The 18,962-nt window shown below is 41.2% G+C and overlaps 1 protein-coding gene across 1 annotated transcript in view; it reads right to left on the minus strand.

The window, feature by feature from the left end:
- Positions 1-18,962, minus strand: part of DNAI1 (dynein axonemal intermediate chain 1) — a 130,627-nt gene that overhangs the window by 91,937 nt on the left and 19,728 nt on the right. The window contains exons 10-12 of the mRNA XM_058824480.1: positions 14,584-14,671; positions 13,731-13,848; positions 11,457-11,500 (exon numbers count right to left, since the gene is read on the minus strand). Coding sequence (XP_058680463.1) covers positions 11,457-11,500; positions 13,731-13,848; positions 14,584-14,671 — 250 coding nt within the window. The remainder of the gene's footprint in view (positions 1-11,456; positions 11,501-13,730; positions 13,849-14,583; positions 14,672-18,962) is intronic.

The raw sequence follows: 18,962 nt of genomic DNA on the forward strand, positions 1-18,962 counted from the left end.
TTTATTATATGCGTTCTTATTGATTATTTTCTGCACTATAACATGACACTGGAGTGTTACTGACAAAAGTCTTGCTGAAGTCGAGGTAGACAATATTCACTGCTCTTCCCTCATCTATTCAGGTAGCTTTTTCATCACAGAAGGCAACCAGGTTGATCAAGCATTATTTATCCTTTGTGAATCCATGCTGACCACTTGTGACCACCTTCTTGTCAACCATGGGGTAAGAGATGGCCTCCAAAATGAGGAGCTCCACCATCTTTCCAGGACCGAGGTGAGGATGACTGGCTGATGGTTCACTGGGTCCTCTTACTTGGCCCTTCTAAAAACTGGGGTGACATTTACTTTCTTCCAATCCCCAGGCACCTTTCATGATTGCCATGACCTGCCAAAGATGATGGTGAGGAGCCTCACTACAGTGTCCCTCGGTTCCCTCAATGCCTGTTGATGGATTCCATCAGGGCCCAGGGATCTGTGCATGCCAAGATCGCCTACGTGTTCTCGAACATGATCAAAGGAAAGCCTTGCTTCCAGCATTCCTTTACACTGATTTTTTTTGGGTCAGAGATCCCTGAGGGCTGTTGTAGCCAATGAAGACCAATGCAAGAAGGTGTTCATTAACTCTGCCTTGCCTGAATTCTCTCTTACCAACTTCCCCTCCTCCGTGAAGTAACAGGCCCACATTATCCTTTGTTTTCCTTTTGTTACTGATGTGTTTGAAGAAGACCTTCTTGTTCCTGACATCCTTGGCTAAAATTAATTCCAGATTGGCTTTGGCCCTCCTTGTCTCATTTTTACTTGTTCTGTTAACATTTCTATATTCAGTCCAAGTGGTCCATCCCCACTTCCATCTCCTGTGTGTTTCCTGCTTATGCCTAATTAATGACAGGACCTCTTTAATGATCCATGCAGGGCCTCTCATCTGCTTTGCCTGATTTCTTGCTCATCGGGACGCATTGTTCTTAAGCCTGAGAAGAAGTGATCTTTGAATATTAACCAACTCTCTCAGACTCATCTTCCCTGCAGGACCTGTTTCCATGTAATTCTTCCAAGAAGACTCCTGAAATCCCCATCCTACTCCCAGGGAGCCACTTGCCAAATTGCAGCCACCACACAGGGATTCACTACTGAAGTACATCCTTAGCTTGAAAGACTCTGAATGCAACTGAACAATGCAGATCACCCAGTCGTATCTAAGCCTGCAACAATAACCTTTTAAAAAATCATAACAGAATTCTGTACAAATTATTTATATGATCAAGTTTTTCAACAGCAATGCTTCACTACAAAGGCTGCACTCCTGTAGTCAGGATAGATTAACAATAGTTCTATCTTCTTAGCAAGGATTGAAAAACTTTTGAGCTTCAATAGCTGATTAACCACAGGAAAGTATGCACTCACTGATAAATAAACCTTATAGAGCCAACAGCATTTCTTATCTGTGTGGCTGATTTCACAAGCATGGTTGCATCTCACAAACAGAGAAAATGGAGAAACCTCTCAAGGTCACTGGATCCAGAGCCTTTTCTTGGGAGGCAACCAGAACAAATCCGTAGCATACCAAACCCTCCCTTGAACCAATGCATCTGCCTACACAAGCCCTAAATAGATCTTATGCCTCCTGACATTCATCAGCCCTGATTCACTTATGGAGCACTATGGAGGCCAAACTAATCAATTAATTTTGTTTTCCCTTACATGGACTCTCTGGAATTCTTCTGAAGAAAGTGACATACAAATCTGAACTACTGTGAGGTAAAAAAAAATAAAATTAATTATTATTTTTTGTGAATCTACCCAAGTTACCAAACCTCATCCTCAAAGTTCTAATGCAAAGAGTAAAATAAAGGCTTAACCTTTGGTCTTACTACTGTTATCTCTCAGATACAAGTCAAAGCACTCAGATTAAGATATCTACTTTATACCCCATATCAAGGTTTCAACTATGAAATATAGAGCAAACAGAAGGAAACCAAGCCTTTTTAACTACAAAGTGAAATGGAGAAGTATTTAAGTATCTGGCAGGAGTAAATACATTACAGTTAAGTAACACTGGCTTGTGTTTTATCCAGATTTTGTTTTGCTATTTATTGACCTAAGCATTGGATTATCAGGAAAACAGGTCAAGTGTCAGGGTTCCATGCAGGTAAGAGATAGGGAGCTGATACCCAAGCACAATAACACAGCCAGCAGTACAGAGGCTCTGTGGGAAGTCAGGATTCATTCCACTGTTCTGGAGAAGATATGATGGTGAAGATGGTCAGGACCACTATAGCATCAGGGCCTGGCAAAATTTTGACTACTTAGACTAGAGTGTGAGAAATAGAATTCATTCAAGAACATTTGCTACAGAAAAGTCAAGCTGTGGTGAAAATGTAACCTTAGTATTTGGAGGGAATGCAAAATAAAAACATATAGTGTTTATGTGATAGAATGCAGGCATAACAACAACTGTGTGTGGGGAAACAAATATTTTAAATGAAGCAAACATGATCCTTTTAAGAAAGAGTACTTAGAACTGTTTTGCCCGTCCTCAATACCTGTAGACTGTCTTCTCCTAGTGAGTCAAGGGGTGTCTCAATATGGATGGTTAGAAAATCTTTTGGCAGATTTTCATCACAAGACCATCCCCTTGGCATTGACGACAGAGAGCTAACCTGTCTATCCTTGAATGCTGCTGTCCAAATGCTAAGAAAAGAATTCCCACAATAGCTTAAGTGGAGCCATTTCCAGAGACAAAGCTAAGAAAGGAAAGGGGTCAGACTAGTTTTATTGAACAGATAAGACTCTACGGTACACAAGTGTTTAGCCTCCTGTGGATAAAAATGCACTAATCAAACTAACTAGTCTACACAGAGAGGTGGGTGGGTGGAATTTAATGGCCTGCAATGCACTGGAGACACAACAGGATGTCTCAGCAGCTCCTTTGATGCCCAGGCTCTAGAAAATTTGTAAATACATTTTTTCCCAAACACATCAATGGGGCTCTTTACTATCTCTAGCATAACAAAATGCTACACCAAAAGTTAATATTGTGAGTTAATTGAAAATTATATGTATTAAAATGTTAAGGTTCAGAAAAACCAAGCAAAGCTCACAGAAGTTATATTACAAATCAGTAATTAAGTCCCCATATTAAATTCATCTTTCATGTGATATACTTGATGCATTATGGTTATTAGGTTATATTTATTAACAGAGTTGATAGTGTAATAGGTCCTTTCTCTCCCTGAATATGTGGTAAGCGATATTCAGTATTTGGAAAACAGATTCTAAAGTGTTATTTTCAGTGTAATTATGTTTAATCGACCACAATTGGTGATCTCAATAAACTGGATGTACGATGGCTTAAATTTCTAACACTGATTCCACTAGGGAGGTTTTTCAAAGACTGTCAGACCATGGGGGAGGATATAGATGTTTTGCAAATGAACTCTGAAATTTCAAATGGCATACATGGCGTACAGAAAGAAGCCCATAAAAAGGTTAGAAGAGTGAATAAATCAGACTTCTGAAAAATATAAAATATCAGGGACACAAGATTTCACTACTTTAAATCTTTAAATGAAGAAATTGTATCTTCAACAGACCAAAACTTCAGAGAACAAATATCAAATCTTTAAAATTTCCACATTTTACATTTTCCAGAAGATGGTAATTTACCACATGCCAAAATTAATTGTTCTCAATTGCTCATCTGCTATTAAGATCCACACATTGTCTGGCCTGATTCATGTAGCTCCAGTTTTTCTTTGATCTTGTTACATCATTTGTCTGCCAGATTAAAGATCCCTTTGTTACATGATCTGCTTTCCCAATACATGGAGTTAACAGACCACAATCCAAAGACTTAATAAGCTTTCCTTTGACAAGCTGAACAAACCTAATTCCTTAAATTTGTTTCCCAGGTCAGTTGCCCCGCTCTTAGATCATTCTTTCTTTTTTGAACCCTTCCCAGTTTGTCACCCTTCTCCTGGGCATGTCACCAGTGATGAGCATGCCTTCCCAGGGTAATCATTTCAGCATTAAATTAAACACTTCACTTAAAATTTCTCTCAGCTCCTCAATTCCTTTGCAACTCTTCCTCTCCACAGATCCAAGGAACTCTGATGAAGTTCAGTATTGGAGTTTCTACACAAAACTTTTAAAAAATGATTGCTCCTGAAAATACGGCTTCCCTCTGTATGTGTACACAGCTTGACTTTTTTTGAACACCGTAACATAGAGTGATGCCTTGTATTCTCCTACAAATGGGAACTAAATTGCTCCTAGAATGGTTGCTCCATTTCTTGACACCTCACAGACATTTGTCTCCTCAAAACTTTTTGTCAGCAGTGATTTCATGGATAAAATAATAGAATAGCATTAGACCTAGTTACTAAGGGCTTTTGATATGCTTGCCTAAGAGGCATCTGATTGCTACATTTTATTTCCTATTTTATTCCCCAGCAGCCTCTTCTAATTAATACAATGTATTAATGCAAAATTCCTTCCAGCTTTTAAAAATCACATAGTACAAATAGCACTCTTAAATTAGTACATAGCAAGCCCAAGTCCTCCAGGGTGTTCCTGTTTGATTGTGGGCATACTCAGTGCCCATACAAATGTTCTACAGCAATTCACAAATAAAACTTACAAATTCCCTTTTAATTCTTCTTTCTCGTTATTCTACTGATACTTTTTTTCTGTATTGTAATATCCTCCTACAGTAGCAACTTAAATATAATCAGTTGAAACCACTGGTGCCTATAAAATCACTATGTTTTATTTCTGTGATTTTATTCTTTTTTTCCTCAACATAATTTCACTACTGATATTTAGAGATCACTAATTGATATTTCGATATCACTTGTCCCAACTACCATTAATAACTGGTATCACAAGCATTTGAAAAAGGGGACAGTCTTTCAATTTACGGTACAAATACCAAAATATCAATAAAAATTACATTCATAACTAAAAGGAAACACTCAGACGCTATGGTGGTACAATGCAGTTCTCAACCTGTAACCAAAAGCAGAGAGGGAGCCTCGTGGATCTTTTACCACTGAAGATGCATTTATCAACTTGCATGCTGGGAACATGACTGAATAAAAAAAATTCTAGTTTTTCCAAAGGCTGGAATCTGTTACAGCATACAAAATGCCAAACAGCAAACAGAATCCAGACTGCAACATGAACTTCTTTTTGAGTGAGATGTGTGGGCCACATTAATTTCTATCAGTCTTTTGTAGCATTTTACTCAGAAAACTTCAATAGCTTCACTGTGGGGTCTAAAAGTCTGACAGTCAGTGCTGCACCTGGTCCAGCACACAGGCCATTATGTGACTGGGGACAAGCCACCCCTCCTCTCCAGAGCACTCCCCTCACATGAATTGCATGTACACACAGCCTCATACTAGGCAAAGAATTTCATCCAAGCAATATAAAATGTTTTTTCTCTGTCTGGCAAGGTCTTAAATCTCTATTCCCAATATAAAAACAAGCTATGTAGCTTAGAGAAAGATTAGTAGGGATTTCTGCTCCCAGTAGTCTTCTCTGCCTGTTCTGGGAACATAATTTAAATACATAAACATATTGGAAGAGACTTTCTGAGAGCTGCTTCAAAGATGTGAATTTTTTAGGCAGTATTCAATCCACTTGGTGCTTTTACTTGAAGCTCTTCGGTCATTCATCAGAAATACCAAATTTAACTGCAGCTTGTTATATAAATCCTTTCCAGACTATGTTCCACATTCTGCATCACAACCTTTAAATCTACCACTGCAGAGAAGAAAACACAAGCAAACATCTGGCACATTTTGTAACACTGAGCCTTCTTAAGCCCACAGCTTGTACTGTTAAATCAAAGTTTTCAGGCTTTCTAATGTTCTGCTTCTCAAACATACATTTCTGTCCTTGTCACAAGGCTTGCCTGTCATCTACAGGGGTGTGCTGTCAATGATGACAGGAATTATAGGGCATGCAATCATCATTAGGTGGACTAAGTTTAGACCTCAAACCATGTTTTAAATAAAGAATTATCTTGCATGAAGACAGACTAATAACTTTCTAAAATTATTTTCAGTTCTATTTTTTTATTATTTTCTAATGTATCAAAGAGCTGGACTCCCTAAATATCCTTTTTGGACAAAATGTCCAGTCTGCAGATAGATAATTACATCATACAGTGGGTGAACACTGGCTGATGCATAGAACACAAAGGGTTATGGTAAATGGGATTACCTCAGGCTGACACCTGGTCTGTGGTGGGGTGCTTCATCTTGGGCCCTGTGCTCCTCAGTGTCTGCACAAACAACTTGGACATAGGTTCTCAAAGGACTGTTAAGCAAGTTTGTCCATGATAGTAAATTGGAAGGAGCTGATGTTTCCCTCAAAGGCAGAGAGGCTGTGCTGAGAGACCTTGACAGACTAGAGAAATGTGCAATCAGCAACTGTATGAAGTTTAACGGAGACAAGTGATGGAGTCTCCTTCTGAGATGGGGCAACTCTGGTTGTACAGACAGACAGGGGAATGAGGGGTGGAAAGCAGTGCCAGGGAAAGGGACCCTGGGGATCCTGGTTGATGAGAAGCTGGACATGAGTCAGCAGTGCCCTGGCAGCCAGAAGGGACATCCCTGTCCTGGGGACACCAGGCCAGCTGGGCAAGGGAGCAAATTGTCCTGCTCTGGGTGCAGCTTTGGGTGCCACAATAAAAGAAGGATATAAATTCACTAGAGAGCATCCAAAGGAGGGCAGCAAGGATGATGAAGGCCTTGAGAGGAAGCCATGTGAGGAGGGGCTGGGGTCACCTGGTCTGTTCAGCCTGGAGGGCAGACCTCATTGTAGTTACAACTTCCTCATGGGGGGAGAGGAGGGACAGGCACTGTCCCTGTCACTCTGTGAGCAGTGACAGGACCTGAGAGAATGGCTGAAGTTGTGCCAGGGAGGTTTAGGTTGGATATCAGCAAAAGGTTCTTTACCCAGAGAGTGGCTGGGCACTGGAATAGGTCACAGCATCAAGCCTGACAGAGCTCAAGAAACATTTGGAAACACTCACAAGCACATGGTGGTGTTCTTGGGGATCATCCTATGTAGAGACAGGAGTTGGGTTTCCATGATCCTTGTGGGTCCCTTCCATTTCAGGACATTTTATGATTCTATGGTTCTCAATTGTTATTTCCATAATTTGACTGAGATCTCATAGAAAACTTGAAGGATTTCTCTCCATTTCAGGAACAGCTAACAAGTAGTTAACATTAATTAATGATCACAGACCTTATCTGTATGCAGTGGGCTTCTCTCACTGTAGGACTCCAATCCTGCTGAATTATCTCACCTATTATTTGGATCCCTAGACTTAAGGAGAGGGTAAATGTCTTGTCAAAACTACCATCCCTCTTGTCAGGACAACTGATAATATAACTGTACTAGCAAAAGTATGAATGCAATCATTCAGCATCCAGTTAAGTATATACTAAGATTTGATTTAAACTTAGATGGCATTGAATCAGCAGAAAACACTCTAACTGAATTTAAAAAATCTCACTGCCAGAGCCTATATCTTGGCTGTTTAGAGCATTAGCATGTGCCACCCTTTGGGAAAACACTCTCAGAGATCAAGGAGTGAATAGGAGCTGGGAGACATTTAGATACATTTTTCTTAGAGCGCAAGAGCTCTCAATCCTGATACTCAAGAATTTGGGTGAGGGAGCCAAGGCTTAGCCATCATCATCACAATAATCTCTTCCTTGTCTCCTCAACATTTAGCATTTTCCACCCCATTTTACACTGCCTGATGATCAACTCTGGAGGCCAAGGAAGAGATGGACCTGTTGGAGTGAGTTCAGAGGAGACCACAGGCATGATCAGAGGGCTGGAGCATCCCCACTATGAAGACAGGCTGAGAGAGCTGGGGTTGCTCAACCTGGAAAAGAGAAGGCTCTGGGAAGATCTCAATGTGGCCTTCCAGTACTTAAAGCAGGCTTATAAAAGAGATGGAGATACCTTTTTACATAGGCAGATAGTGATAGAACAAGGGATAACCTTCTTAAACTGAGAGTTTTGACTCGATATTAGGAATAAATTCTTTACTGTGAAGAAGGTGAGATGCTGGGACAACCTGTTGTCCCATCCCTGGAAGTGTTCAAGGACTGGTTTGATATCCTAAGCAACACGATCTAGTGAGTGGCATTCTTGCCAGTGGCAGGGGGATTTGAACTGAACACTCTTTAACATTCCTTCCAACCCAAACCACACCATGATTCTCAAATTTGTATTTGGCTGAAAGATATTTTGCTAGAAAACAAAATACTTGCCTAGAATAAATCTCGGGGGCTTGAAACAGGCTGTGTACAAACCTAAGTGGTGTAACATGAAGCTCATCTTTGTTTTTATTCAATCTTTTGAGTGAGTAGTGGATTGGGAATTCACTACTAATTATTTTTTCCACTATTTGTTTTCTAGATAAAGGGAAATAAGGCATCATGAAGAAAAAGAGGAGGCAAATAGCATATCTCTATGCATATCTCCTCTCAGTCCCTGCAGAATGACTTTTCCCTCTGTGAGTGTGCTAGTTTTACTTTTCATTTTCTTGATTCTAATCTCTAATTAAAGTGCCTGATTCTGAAAATGCCTATAAAGTAGAGAGGCAAACAGGAAAAGGCAGTACCTTGCTGTAAAGGCCATTTGGTTTATTTTCTCCTCTCACTGAAGCATCCTAAGCATGTCCTATTTGGGAATACCCTTACTGCAGTGACCAACCATCCATCAGCCTCACTCAGTGCAAGGCAATACATAAAAGAATATCCATGGTCATTGGGCAGTTCATTTGAGAAACGGGAAAATACAAGACTGCCTAGTAAGTATGCCCAATCTCCCTGTATTTACTTGTCTCTATGTTTTAGGAGAGTGCAACCAGAGCTGCTCCATCTTCTGTGTTCCACACTTACTCTTCAGCTTTGGGGAGCCTCAGGACATCTACTAAGAGACAGCTCACCTCCATGAAAGCTCTGGTCTGGATTTGACACCAATTTAGTTTGATCACAAAGTTGCAGCAACTCTTGCTTTGGATGCAGTCACATCAGTGCAGGGACCCTGTGCCAGCACTGCTTATGCTGATTTTACACTAGAAAGTTAGAACAGTATATGTATCTTTATGTGCTTTTCTTCTGTCTACATAGAGCCCTACTTCAGACTGTGAAGAACTGAGTAGACATCTTTGCCAAATACCTCAGATTGCCAGTGCTTTGTGTTTGAGTCTGTACTCTTCAAACATCCTTGAGTGGAAAGTTACGTCCATTAAATCCAAAGAAACTGTGGGATAAAATACATTGGCCATAGAGAAAATGTTATTCCCGACTCAGCTCATGTGCTGACAGTTGGAGCTGCACATAAAAAGCCACCTCTGAAGCCTGTCAGAGGCACAATTGCTTTTGGAACATGAATTGAGGTGATGGCAAAGACCTGAGCTTGTATTCATAGTATTCCCATCAGCAAGGCAGAACACAAGCCCAACACCCACTAGTGGCTCTGAACCCTGAACTGCAAGCTGTCAGTGTACCCAGAAACCCAGCAATCTCATTTATGCAAAAATAAAAACAGAAAGACAGCTCCTCCTCATGGGAATAAAAATTAGTTCCAGCCAGGCAGCATAAACCCTGAATTGCAAATTACGATGACAATATTTCCTTGCTCAGAAGAGTCTGTCTCAAAGAAACACCATTAGCATCAGAAACCCCATCCAAATAAATCACTGGAGCAGACTGCAGAAATAGGGTACAAAAGCAAGGGAGAGGCTAGGACCCTCTCTGTAAAGAAAGAGTCTGGAGTGGTGTCAACCCACAGTAAACAAGGGATCTTTAGTTTCAAAAAGTACATTTTAGGCAGCAGGACAAATGTGTTACTTGTATTTTGGCAGCGCTCCCAAATGCCTGCTGCTCAGAAGACTGATGATGTAATTATGGCCACAGCAGACCCAAAGATATCCCAGTCGTTGTGTGACTATAGGATCATTTCCTCTGGGCTGGATTTATCTCATCTCACTTTAGTCGTTTAAGACAACTAAAGTGAGGTGAGATGAATCCAGCTAGGTGCTCTGCCTCAGCACACTTGTGAGGAGGGATCAGCCCTTCCAGAGAGCCACTTAGCTCCTCCCTTGAACATCAGGATGGATGGCCTCTGGATGTGCTGATCTCTCCGTGCTGACTTAAGGGGGAGTGGAGAGCAGAAACTCAGCTGTTAGTTGCCTTCAGCAGGTTGAGACAAGCTATGCCCTCTGTCCTCTACAAAAATGGGGTAAGAAGATTTCTGGCTCTCTTGTCACCTACATGGGAAACCACTGAGTTAGAGTCTTCCTCCCTCTGCATCCCTGTATTGCCTTTGGCACAACGGACCCTGGTAGAACTAACTAATACTTTTGCAGAACCCAGAAAGCATACTGGTCTTGCCTAGTGTACAAAGTGTATGAAATTAAAACAATTAAATGAATAGGTTAAGGAATAGGCTAAGCAGGGAGATTACCTTCCTTGAGCTTGTATCCCTCCTCTGCCACCTGGTTGGCAGGGCAGTGGGAAGGCATTACTAAATTCCTGCACTCTCTCAGCACAGAGAGTTGAGAACAATAAGATTTTGCTGCGCTGTACAAGGCAAGGACATCCTAAGCACTTCACACCATGCTTTTTTTCCCTAAAGCTGATTCTAATCTGCTTTTGAGAATAGCTGCTGCCTGCTGAATTAAAAAGAGTGTCAGGCCAATTTAGGCATCTTGGCAAACTAACAAGAACATTTCCAGACTCAGATGGAGTGAAAGTCAAAAGAAGAATGTAAATTTAAAAGGAAAATGAAATTTTGCAACATTGCAAGCAAAGCACAGTCCTTACCAGTGTAAATGAAGACAACCCATCTGGTTCCATTGTCAGAGCACAGAAAAAGACGTAAGAATAAAGACATATTTGGGATGATATCAAAGACTCCTGTTGCTAGTCTAGCCAAGTATCTTACACCAACACATGTAGCAATTGTTTAAATTGAGAAGGTCAGTCTGTCCCTTGTAAGTACTCAGCTCCCTGCAACTCACAGCTATCAACTTACTGAATCAGGTGATTTATCCCTCCAACAGCAAACTGGACCTCCATGAATCTATCTAAACTCTTTTGAAATCATGTCTATTTTTGCTCTCCAGACCACAAAGGAAAAAAAATAGTTCAGCAATTCCATTATGTATCACATTATCCTGTTTTAAATTTGGTTTAGTCCTACAGTAATTGCTGTCTATGCCTATGTATTTCTGAATGTTCATGTCATGGAATGGAAAGGCCTAATCCCTGTACGAGTCAAATCTCAACTTATTGATATGAAATTAAGTGAGTTCTTGCTACGAGATGCAATCCATGCCTCAGAGGATTGTCTGAATTGATCTCAGAACACTTGCTAAATATTTTAAATCTCTCAGTGATTCTTTTGCATTTAATACTTACAAGAACCATACCCCACTGCAAATAGGTCCTTGTACTTTGGATTCCTGTAATGAGAAAATATATATAAGATGGCATTTATTATTAACCACGTAGTTCCACAGCAATACACAGTGTTTCGCACATTAACTTCAGAGTTCATTCTCACAGGACTCCACTCAGTCTGAGGGTTCTGCCCTTTGACCATATGCACTAATAAAGTTTGTAAGCAACTCATCCAAAGCCATGATGCACAAAAAAGCAGAACATCAGAAGATCAAAACAGTAGATGAAAAAGATAAAAAGACAGACATGTCAATCTCCAGCACTTCTTGGCCTATCCATTTCATAACTGCAGGAAGTTTACTTTAAAAAATTAGATCTTTGAGAAAAGCAAAAAGACAGGAATACATAGGTTTCTATCTTTTAGTGGCAAGAATTAAAGAGTTTCTAAATCAACAAGCTCACTTTCTGTACCTGTTATTAAATTATGAGAGATGCTTTCAGAGACAGCTATCAGTTCATAAACTCATGATCACAACCACAGATCAGGAAGGGAAATTCCCTTCTGACCCAGCTGGTGAACATTGTATTTCCTGTGGTAAATACTGGCAATGAGCAATTAGCCATCTACTGTGTCTTCAAAAGTCCCTTTACTTGAAAAACATCTGCTCTCTCTACAACCTCTGCTGTGGGAGGTAGATTGCTGCAGGTAGGATTTCCATGGGACAAAGATCAGTACTGTTGTTACCCCTGAGCTCACACAGCACAACCAGTGCTGTGTTGTGAATTCTATTCCATTAAATGAACATATGTGGAAATTATCTATGAGTATTTTCTCTGAATTGCTACTGTGAATTGATAAAATAAACCCACTTCTCTTTTCATTTCTCCTTTTTCATTTGGGCTAATACCTAGGCATCCTAATGCTCTTGTTCTTTTCACTAAATGCACCATCACTGCTAAAAATGAGAGAATAAAAATTGAATTAGAAAAGCTTATTCCATAAAGCAATTTGGAGTAATTCGTCCACATTCAGAGTCATCTTTCTCTTATCATTTCCTGGAGATAAATTTAACAGCAGTATAAACTACCTATTAAAGATGCCTTTTCTCCCAATTTTGCTTCCCATTTTTACTGTTATCTGTAATTCTCACACAACTGCATGCATGATACTCTCTTACATAATACCACAGTGGCTCGAAAGGCAGAAGATGGCAATCCTGCTCTATCTCTCCACAGATTCTCCTTATCAAGGCACAAACATGCTCACACAAACAAGTAAGAGGAGGCCTAACTGCAGGGGAGCATGGGGCAGGGTCTGACTAGGTACGTCTCATGCTCAGTGCATGAACCAAGCCAGCTCTGAGGAGCATCAAGCACGTTAAAAAGTGAAAGGACTCATTTGTGTTGGTGATAAGTGGGGTTTTTTTCCACAGCAATAACCATAGTAATAATATCTCAGAACAAAAGAGAGTAGATTTGCAAGTATCAGTGATCATTTTTGGCCTGACCAAAATATGTGAAAGTGGACTGCAGGGGAAATGCCAACTGCACTGAACTGTGCAAGATCCCAGTACACAAATACCTCTTTTGTCTGGAGGGGAAGCCCTTGCGTGGGGAGTGGCTCAGGTCACTTGGTCTGCTCGGCCCTGAGAACCCGAGACTGAGGGGAGACCTCACTGCCCTCAAAATGTCATTGTGAGGAGGAGGGGCAGACACGGATCTCTTCTCCATGATGAGCAGTGACAGAAGCCAAGGGAATGACATCAAGCTGCATCAGGAGAGAGCTACGTTCAATGTTATAAAAATGTTCTTCACCCAAAGGGTGGATGGGCCCAAGAACAGGCTCCCCAGGGAAGTGGTCACAGTACCAAGCCTGACAGAGCACAAGAAGTGTTTGATCAGCACTCAAGTACGTAGCTGGATTTTTGGGGCTGTCCTATGCAGGGCCAATTCCTACAGCATACTGTAGGAATATACAACACATCTAACCAGCTTTTCCAAGAAAGGACTTTTCTTTGCCCCATTAACCACACTCACTTTTCCCCAGTGCTGCTAAGAGCCTGCTCTGCCTTCAGTTTCTGCTGAAGGGCACAAACCTGTCACATTCAGCCTTACACAATCTTCTCTGCAACCAGAAGCACCAGGCACGTTTCAGTGCTGCCCAAGCAGCCGACTGTAACAAATCAAATCCGTTTTCCCTGAGAAATCAGCCCTGCCTCATAAAATCCCTTTACATTCCATTCCACTCCCCTGCGCAACAGTCGAGATTAAGTTTGGAATGAAGAGACTTACCAGGAGAGGGCAGTAACTGCAAGTTTCTTGGTTTTTTCATACTGGAACTTCCAGAGTGGGAGGAGGGTTCCATTCTGGCCTCTGTATTCATCTGATGCATCCTCAAAATATTTAAAATCTAAACAAACAAAAAAATCAAGGAAAGGTCCCAGTATATAAATCAGAAATCAATCAGCATAGTTCAGTGTCAGGGAAGTTTTAAAAGACAATCTGTTATCCTCACAGCTTCTGCACAACCCAATTGTTAGTGTAAAATCTGTCTCAGTTCTTAAATCCTGACTGCAAACCAGAACTCAGCCCTTTAAATACATTTTAACAAGTTCTCTCACACATAAGAAAAATAAAAACCAAACTGATGATCATCAGACAAAGAATTAATAAGAAAACAGAAGCCCTGAGCAAGGTGTGACCTCAGGCCACTCCCAGGCTAGACATGGCTCTTCAGGAGGAAGCTGAGCAGATGCAGCAAAATTACTTTTGTAAAATGACATCAAGACTGAGGACATTGCCATGGTTGGTATGTGGGCAGGGATCAGCTCTGCTGTGGTTGCTGTCACTAGCACCTGCATCCAGGAGTGAAGTACCTGCTGAGGGAAGGAAGTGCTGCAGGGAGGGCAGTGCTCACCAGACCTGCTGTCCCCAGCCAGCTCAGAGCAAGGCTCATGTGCCATGGTCTTTGCTTGCCCATGGTCTGATGTACTATTTGCCTTGTGTCAGTCAGCAGGTTCCTAGACCTGCTCATTTTAGTTGTTTTTCTACTCTGTTCTGTCCTGTCCTTGCTGTGGCTGTAGGTACTTATGTGCAGAACTAACACTCGAGACTTGAGTTAGAAGCACCTCTCAGTGGGCCATACCTTGTGCAATGTCATCATATGTGTTCAGGTTCACCATCCGTTCCGCTATTTTAGCAGCCCTTGCAACCATGCTTAGAGAATCGACGTGCTGAAGAGAATAGAAAGGAAGAGAAAATGTATTTCCTGTCTGTTTACAGGTGCCTCAGACCTCATGTGACTGAAAAACCTGAGTCCTTTGATCTTGAATACAGATTAATTTGAAATGTGTCATACCAGAACCTAGTGATACAGGCACTTGAAAAAATGTAATTGCTTTATTATAAATTTAGCAAGATGCTGTCCACAGCTGAGCTGCAGTAACTTCAGTGTTTGCTTCTGATTTAGCTCAATACTGATACTAACCTCTAAAGGTACATAAGAGTCTTGTCTTTCAATGTAATTCCTGGCAGGATGATCTAAAAGGACACAGATGATTCCTACCACATCTCACTGTCTAACAATTAATCAGATTTGGTGATGAAATCAGAGGGGCTTGGTCATGCATGAGCACTCTCTCATCTCTACCTGGAGAGCTCTAAGGTTTCGTGCATTAAGTAAATGTCACAGGATTTAGGAGTCCTTTGGTCAATCACTGGGTAATTCCAACCTGATCCATTCACACATCCATGGACACGTGGAGAAAAGAGAGCCCAGCAGGGGCTGTTTGTCTGTCAGCAGCTGGCTGGTTCATATGCCTATCTCACAGAGCCCTCTGGCTGATCACCGTATCTTACTAAACTCCATTCTCAACTATTTTTGTGAGTGTGCTCTCTATACTCTGTGTGTAAGTGTGATCACCAGTGAAATCCAAACTGGACTAACTAGAAAGAAGGACAAGAAGCCTAGGTGCTAGCAGTGGGAAGGACAAAGCCTGAAAGTCCACAGTGTTGACCATATAAGTATGTCATCACAGCTCTGTGCAATGATGTCAGAATGCCAAGGCATATACAAAGTGCTCTGAGAGCTTGCTGCTCCAAGCACCTGAATCCCCATCCACTACTGCTGCCCCAAAGCCCTACCAGTGTTTCAAAGCCTTTAATCTTAAAGCCCCTGCTATGAACTGATGGCTGCCAGCACAGTAAGATTTCCTTCTTAGTGACAACACTGGGAAGAAACACAGCTCAGAGTGTGCTCTGAATATGAAAAGAAAAATTGAAATGGGTTGACCAAACTACACCACACAGTCACAGTCAGAACTAAGAACATGACCTCAGATTATGTCTGTCCCTCTGCTTCTTTCCTGGGCTCTGCAGAGACTCAAGGGAGATTGAGTCTCATTCAAACAGCACAGAATTAGTAGCCTTCTACTGGTGCGTAACTGCATATCCAGGAGACAAACCCCACCCTGAAATCAGTGCAATATCCACGCATACCTCTAGCAATATATATACTGTGGCTAGAAGAGTCCTTGCTTTACAAAGAAAAGAAGCACAGTACAGGGCTGTTGTCATTGTTGCCCAGCCAACACCTGAATGCAAACACCAACTGTAAATTCCAAATAAAGTCCCCTAGCTGATAGCATGTCAAGCAGTTATTAAATTCCACAGCTGTACTCATCTCCTCATTTCCATTCTTTGCTTTTAATTCTGATAAACTGCAAACTTAATATTGAAGACAGGGGAGTCGGTAACAACTCTTGCACTCTTCAGGATGACCAGAACAGCTGAACAATAATGTGAAAATTAATTGCATTCTAAATTGACCTGTTACATGACAAATGACAGCCATCATCCAAGAGCTTCCAAGTGATATTTGTGACCCTGTGGGCTGTCTCACCAGGCACATCTCAGACAGGCATAATGCTATTATGAGATAGACAAGTGAGACAGAACATCACATGATTCAGGAATGCACATTTCTCCGTTAAATATAAATTTTGTTTGGACTAAATTCCAACAGTGGACTTGTCTCTCATAGCCACATCACAGCTCCCCAACCAACATGGAACTGCTGGAGAAACACACTCATATTTCTCTCTGTCATTACAGAGAGAAATGTAATGACAGAGAGATAAACCTGCTCCTTACCAAAGATTGTTTTGATACTCCAAAATGAAGTCTTCCACTCCACCAGTCCTTCTCAAGCTGTAATAACAACTTTTCTGGTCTATCTAATAATTGCCTAATAGCACTATAGCAATAGTTTTGCTATTGCTAAACAGAATTCCAGCCAGATTACCTTTCCTCTACTTTGCTTGTTCAAGAAAAACACAACTTGCTTTTCATTTAAGAAAGAGATGAGATTATTTGGACACAGCCTACCTTTGGTAAATATGTGCTATTTTATTCCATTTCATATTTAATCCCTGTTATGTATTTTTTCCCTCCTTATTAACTCTGTTGCCCCATGTGCTGGCAAAGCTTAGACTGAGGGTATTGATTTTGCCTCTCTTGCATACATGTCCTTGTTATGGTCTAATCACATTGCTCCACCCCTCTTTGCATAGATTAATTCAAAATCCTTAATGCCAGACTTGTGTTTTCATACCTTGCCATCTAAGGGTGAGAGGAGCAAGCCTGCACCAATTACATTAAGCTCCTTGCATTTTGCTTCTGCCTCAATACTGTCATTTCTAAGTCCATTCAAGAACATAAGGAGGGTTATGGGTCAGACCACCATGTCTCTGGGTCAGAACTGTGGAATCACAGAATCATTTGGGTTGAAAAAGACCTTTAAGATCATTGAGTATCCTCTCTGTAATCAGAGCCATAAACAGATGGTACAGGAACAGAAAGAGCAGGACAGGCAGATACAACACTTCTGTCTAGTTATCTCTGCTTCCAGACATTTTCAGCTCAGAAAATTTAATATCATTCCACTTTGGTATTCTGTGTTATCCATGGTCTGTGTACTGCCTTGATTAAATACCGAGGAAAAGTTCCAAAAGTTGTATCACTGTTATTAGATGTAGCACACCCTTTCCCCTCTACTTCCATTTGAGTGAGAGGCACATGGAGAGATTTCTAGGAGTTCCTCATTACAGTCTCCAGTCAAATATTTTCTATTATTCCAACTTCTTCTCCCTCACACATCTTTTTTATAAAATTCTCACCCTTCCTCTGTGGAAATTCTTGGTTATCTCCCTTCCTTTCCTGTTGGCTGCCTCTATTGTCTGTTTTGCTAAACCACATCTTTCTTGCTTTTCCTAGCAAGAAAGCTGCAATGCATAGCTTCATTTTACTTCTCCTCCTTTAGTGAGAGGCTTCTGTCAAGAACTGCCAAGGCTCTCCTCTCCTCCCTTCCCCTTCCCTCTGTTCTTCTCTGCTTTTCCAGTCATGCACTCCTTTGACCTCTTATTCAGCACCAGTATTGTTTTCTCTCTCTTTTCTTTCACTACATTTTTAAATCCTCATCTAACTCCTACCATCATCTCCAGCTGTGGCTCTGGTTCTTGGATCGTCTCCTTTATGGCTTCCTACCATAGCAACAGCTTCCATGAGAGACCCACCTGTGGTAATAGCCACCCATTTTATCTTCTTCTTTCCCTTGGGTTAAATCTGGTGCTATCTCAGTAGCTATCATAGTTTTTCTTGCTAATACCTAGCCTGACCAAAACAATGGTGGAAATTAATTGTGGCTTCTAGCCATTGCAGCTTGATCCAGATCAGCCACGTCTCCTGCTTGATGTTCCACAGTTCCCTTCAGCAATGATCAAGCACAGTCTGGCCTTTAAAAGCACTCAGCTGGAAAAGCTCTGTTTTAATTAGCATGGTGTAACAACATATGTAACGTGTGAGTTAGCAGCTCCACAAAACCTACTTCTCCATTTGCTGACTTGCGGCCAGAAATACAGATCCTGATACCATCAGCTTTTAATTTCCATATACCTACATCTGAAGAGACATAATAACTGTTTTAAGTCTGATCTGAGCCTTGGAGTACTTCAGGTTGCATTTTTTTTCCAGTTAATGAGTCAGAATTCATCAGGTTTTTCACACACTTCAGGGTTGGTTGATCAGCCTCACAGCAGACCTCAGTTTGGGACATCAGCTCTATATAAAGAAGCTTTTCCTTTCACTTATTGAGTGCATCAACTTTTTGGTTTCCCCTCAAGCCCCATGGAAAGTGTTAAGCGTGAAAAGCAAAACACCAAAGGGACAGATAGCATGAGTGACTGGATTTCAATTTCCCACTGTTGTCAGCAGAGTGAGCAGCAGGTGCTTTACAATATGGTTTCACTTTATTTTCATTTTGCTTTTAGCAGTCCACTTTTTAAGCCTGTAATTGCAATGTTGACTTGAGGCCTAATTCTCCAAAACACACACAGGTGAAAGGATCACTGGTTTTCAAAAGGACTGTGAATTTCCATGGCACAATTCACAGGAAGAAGCCTATCAGAACATGTTCCTGGTCTCTTTATACTGTAAGGTTTATGCTGGCACAGTGCTGCCTCGTGGCTA

Source organism: Ammospiza caudacuta, chromosome Z (genome assembly GCF_027887145.1).
Source record: "Ammospiza caudacuta isolate bAmmCau1 chromosome Z, bAmmCau1.pri, whole genome shotgun sequence".
NCBI classification, from domain to species: domain Eukaryota; kingdom Metazoa; phylum Chordata; class Aves; order Passeriformes; family Passerellidae; genus Ammospiza; species Ammospiza caudacuta.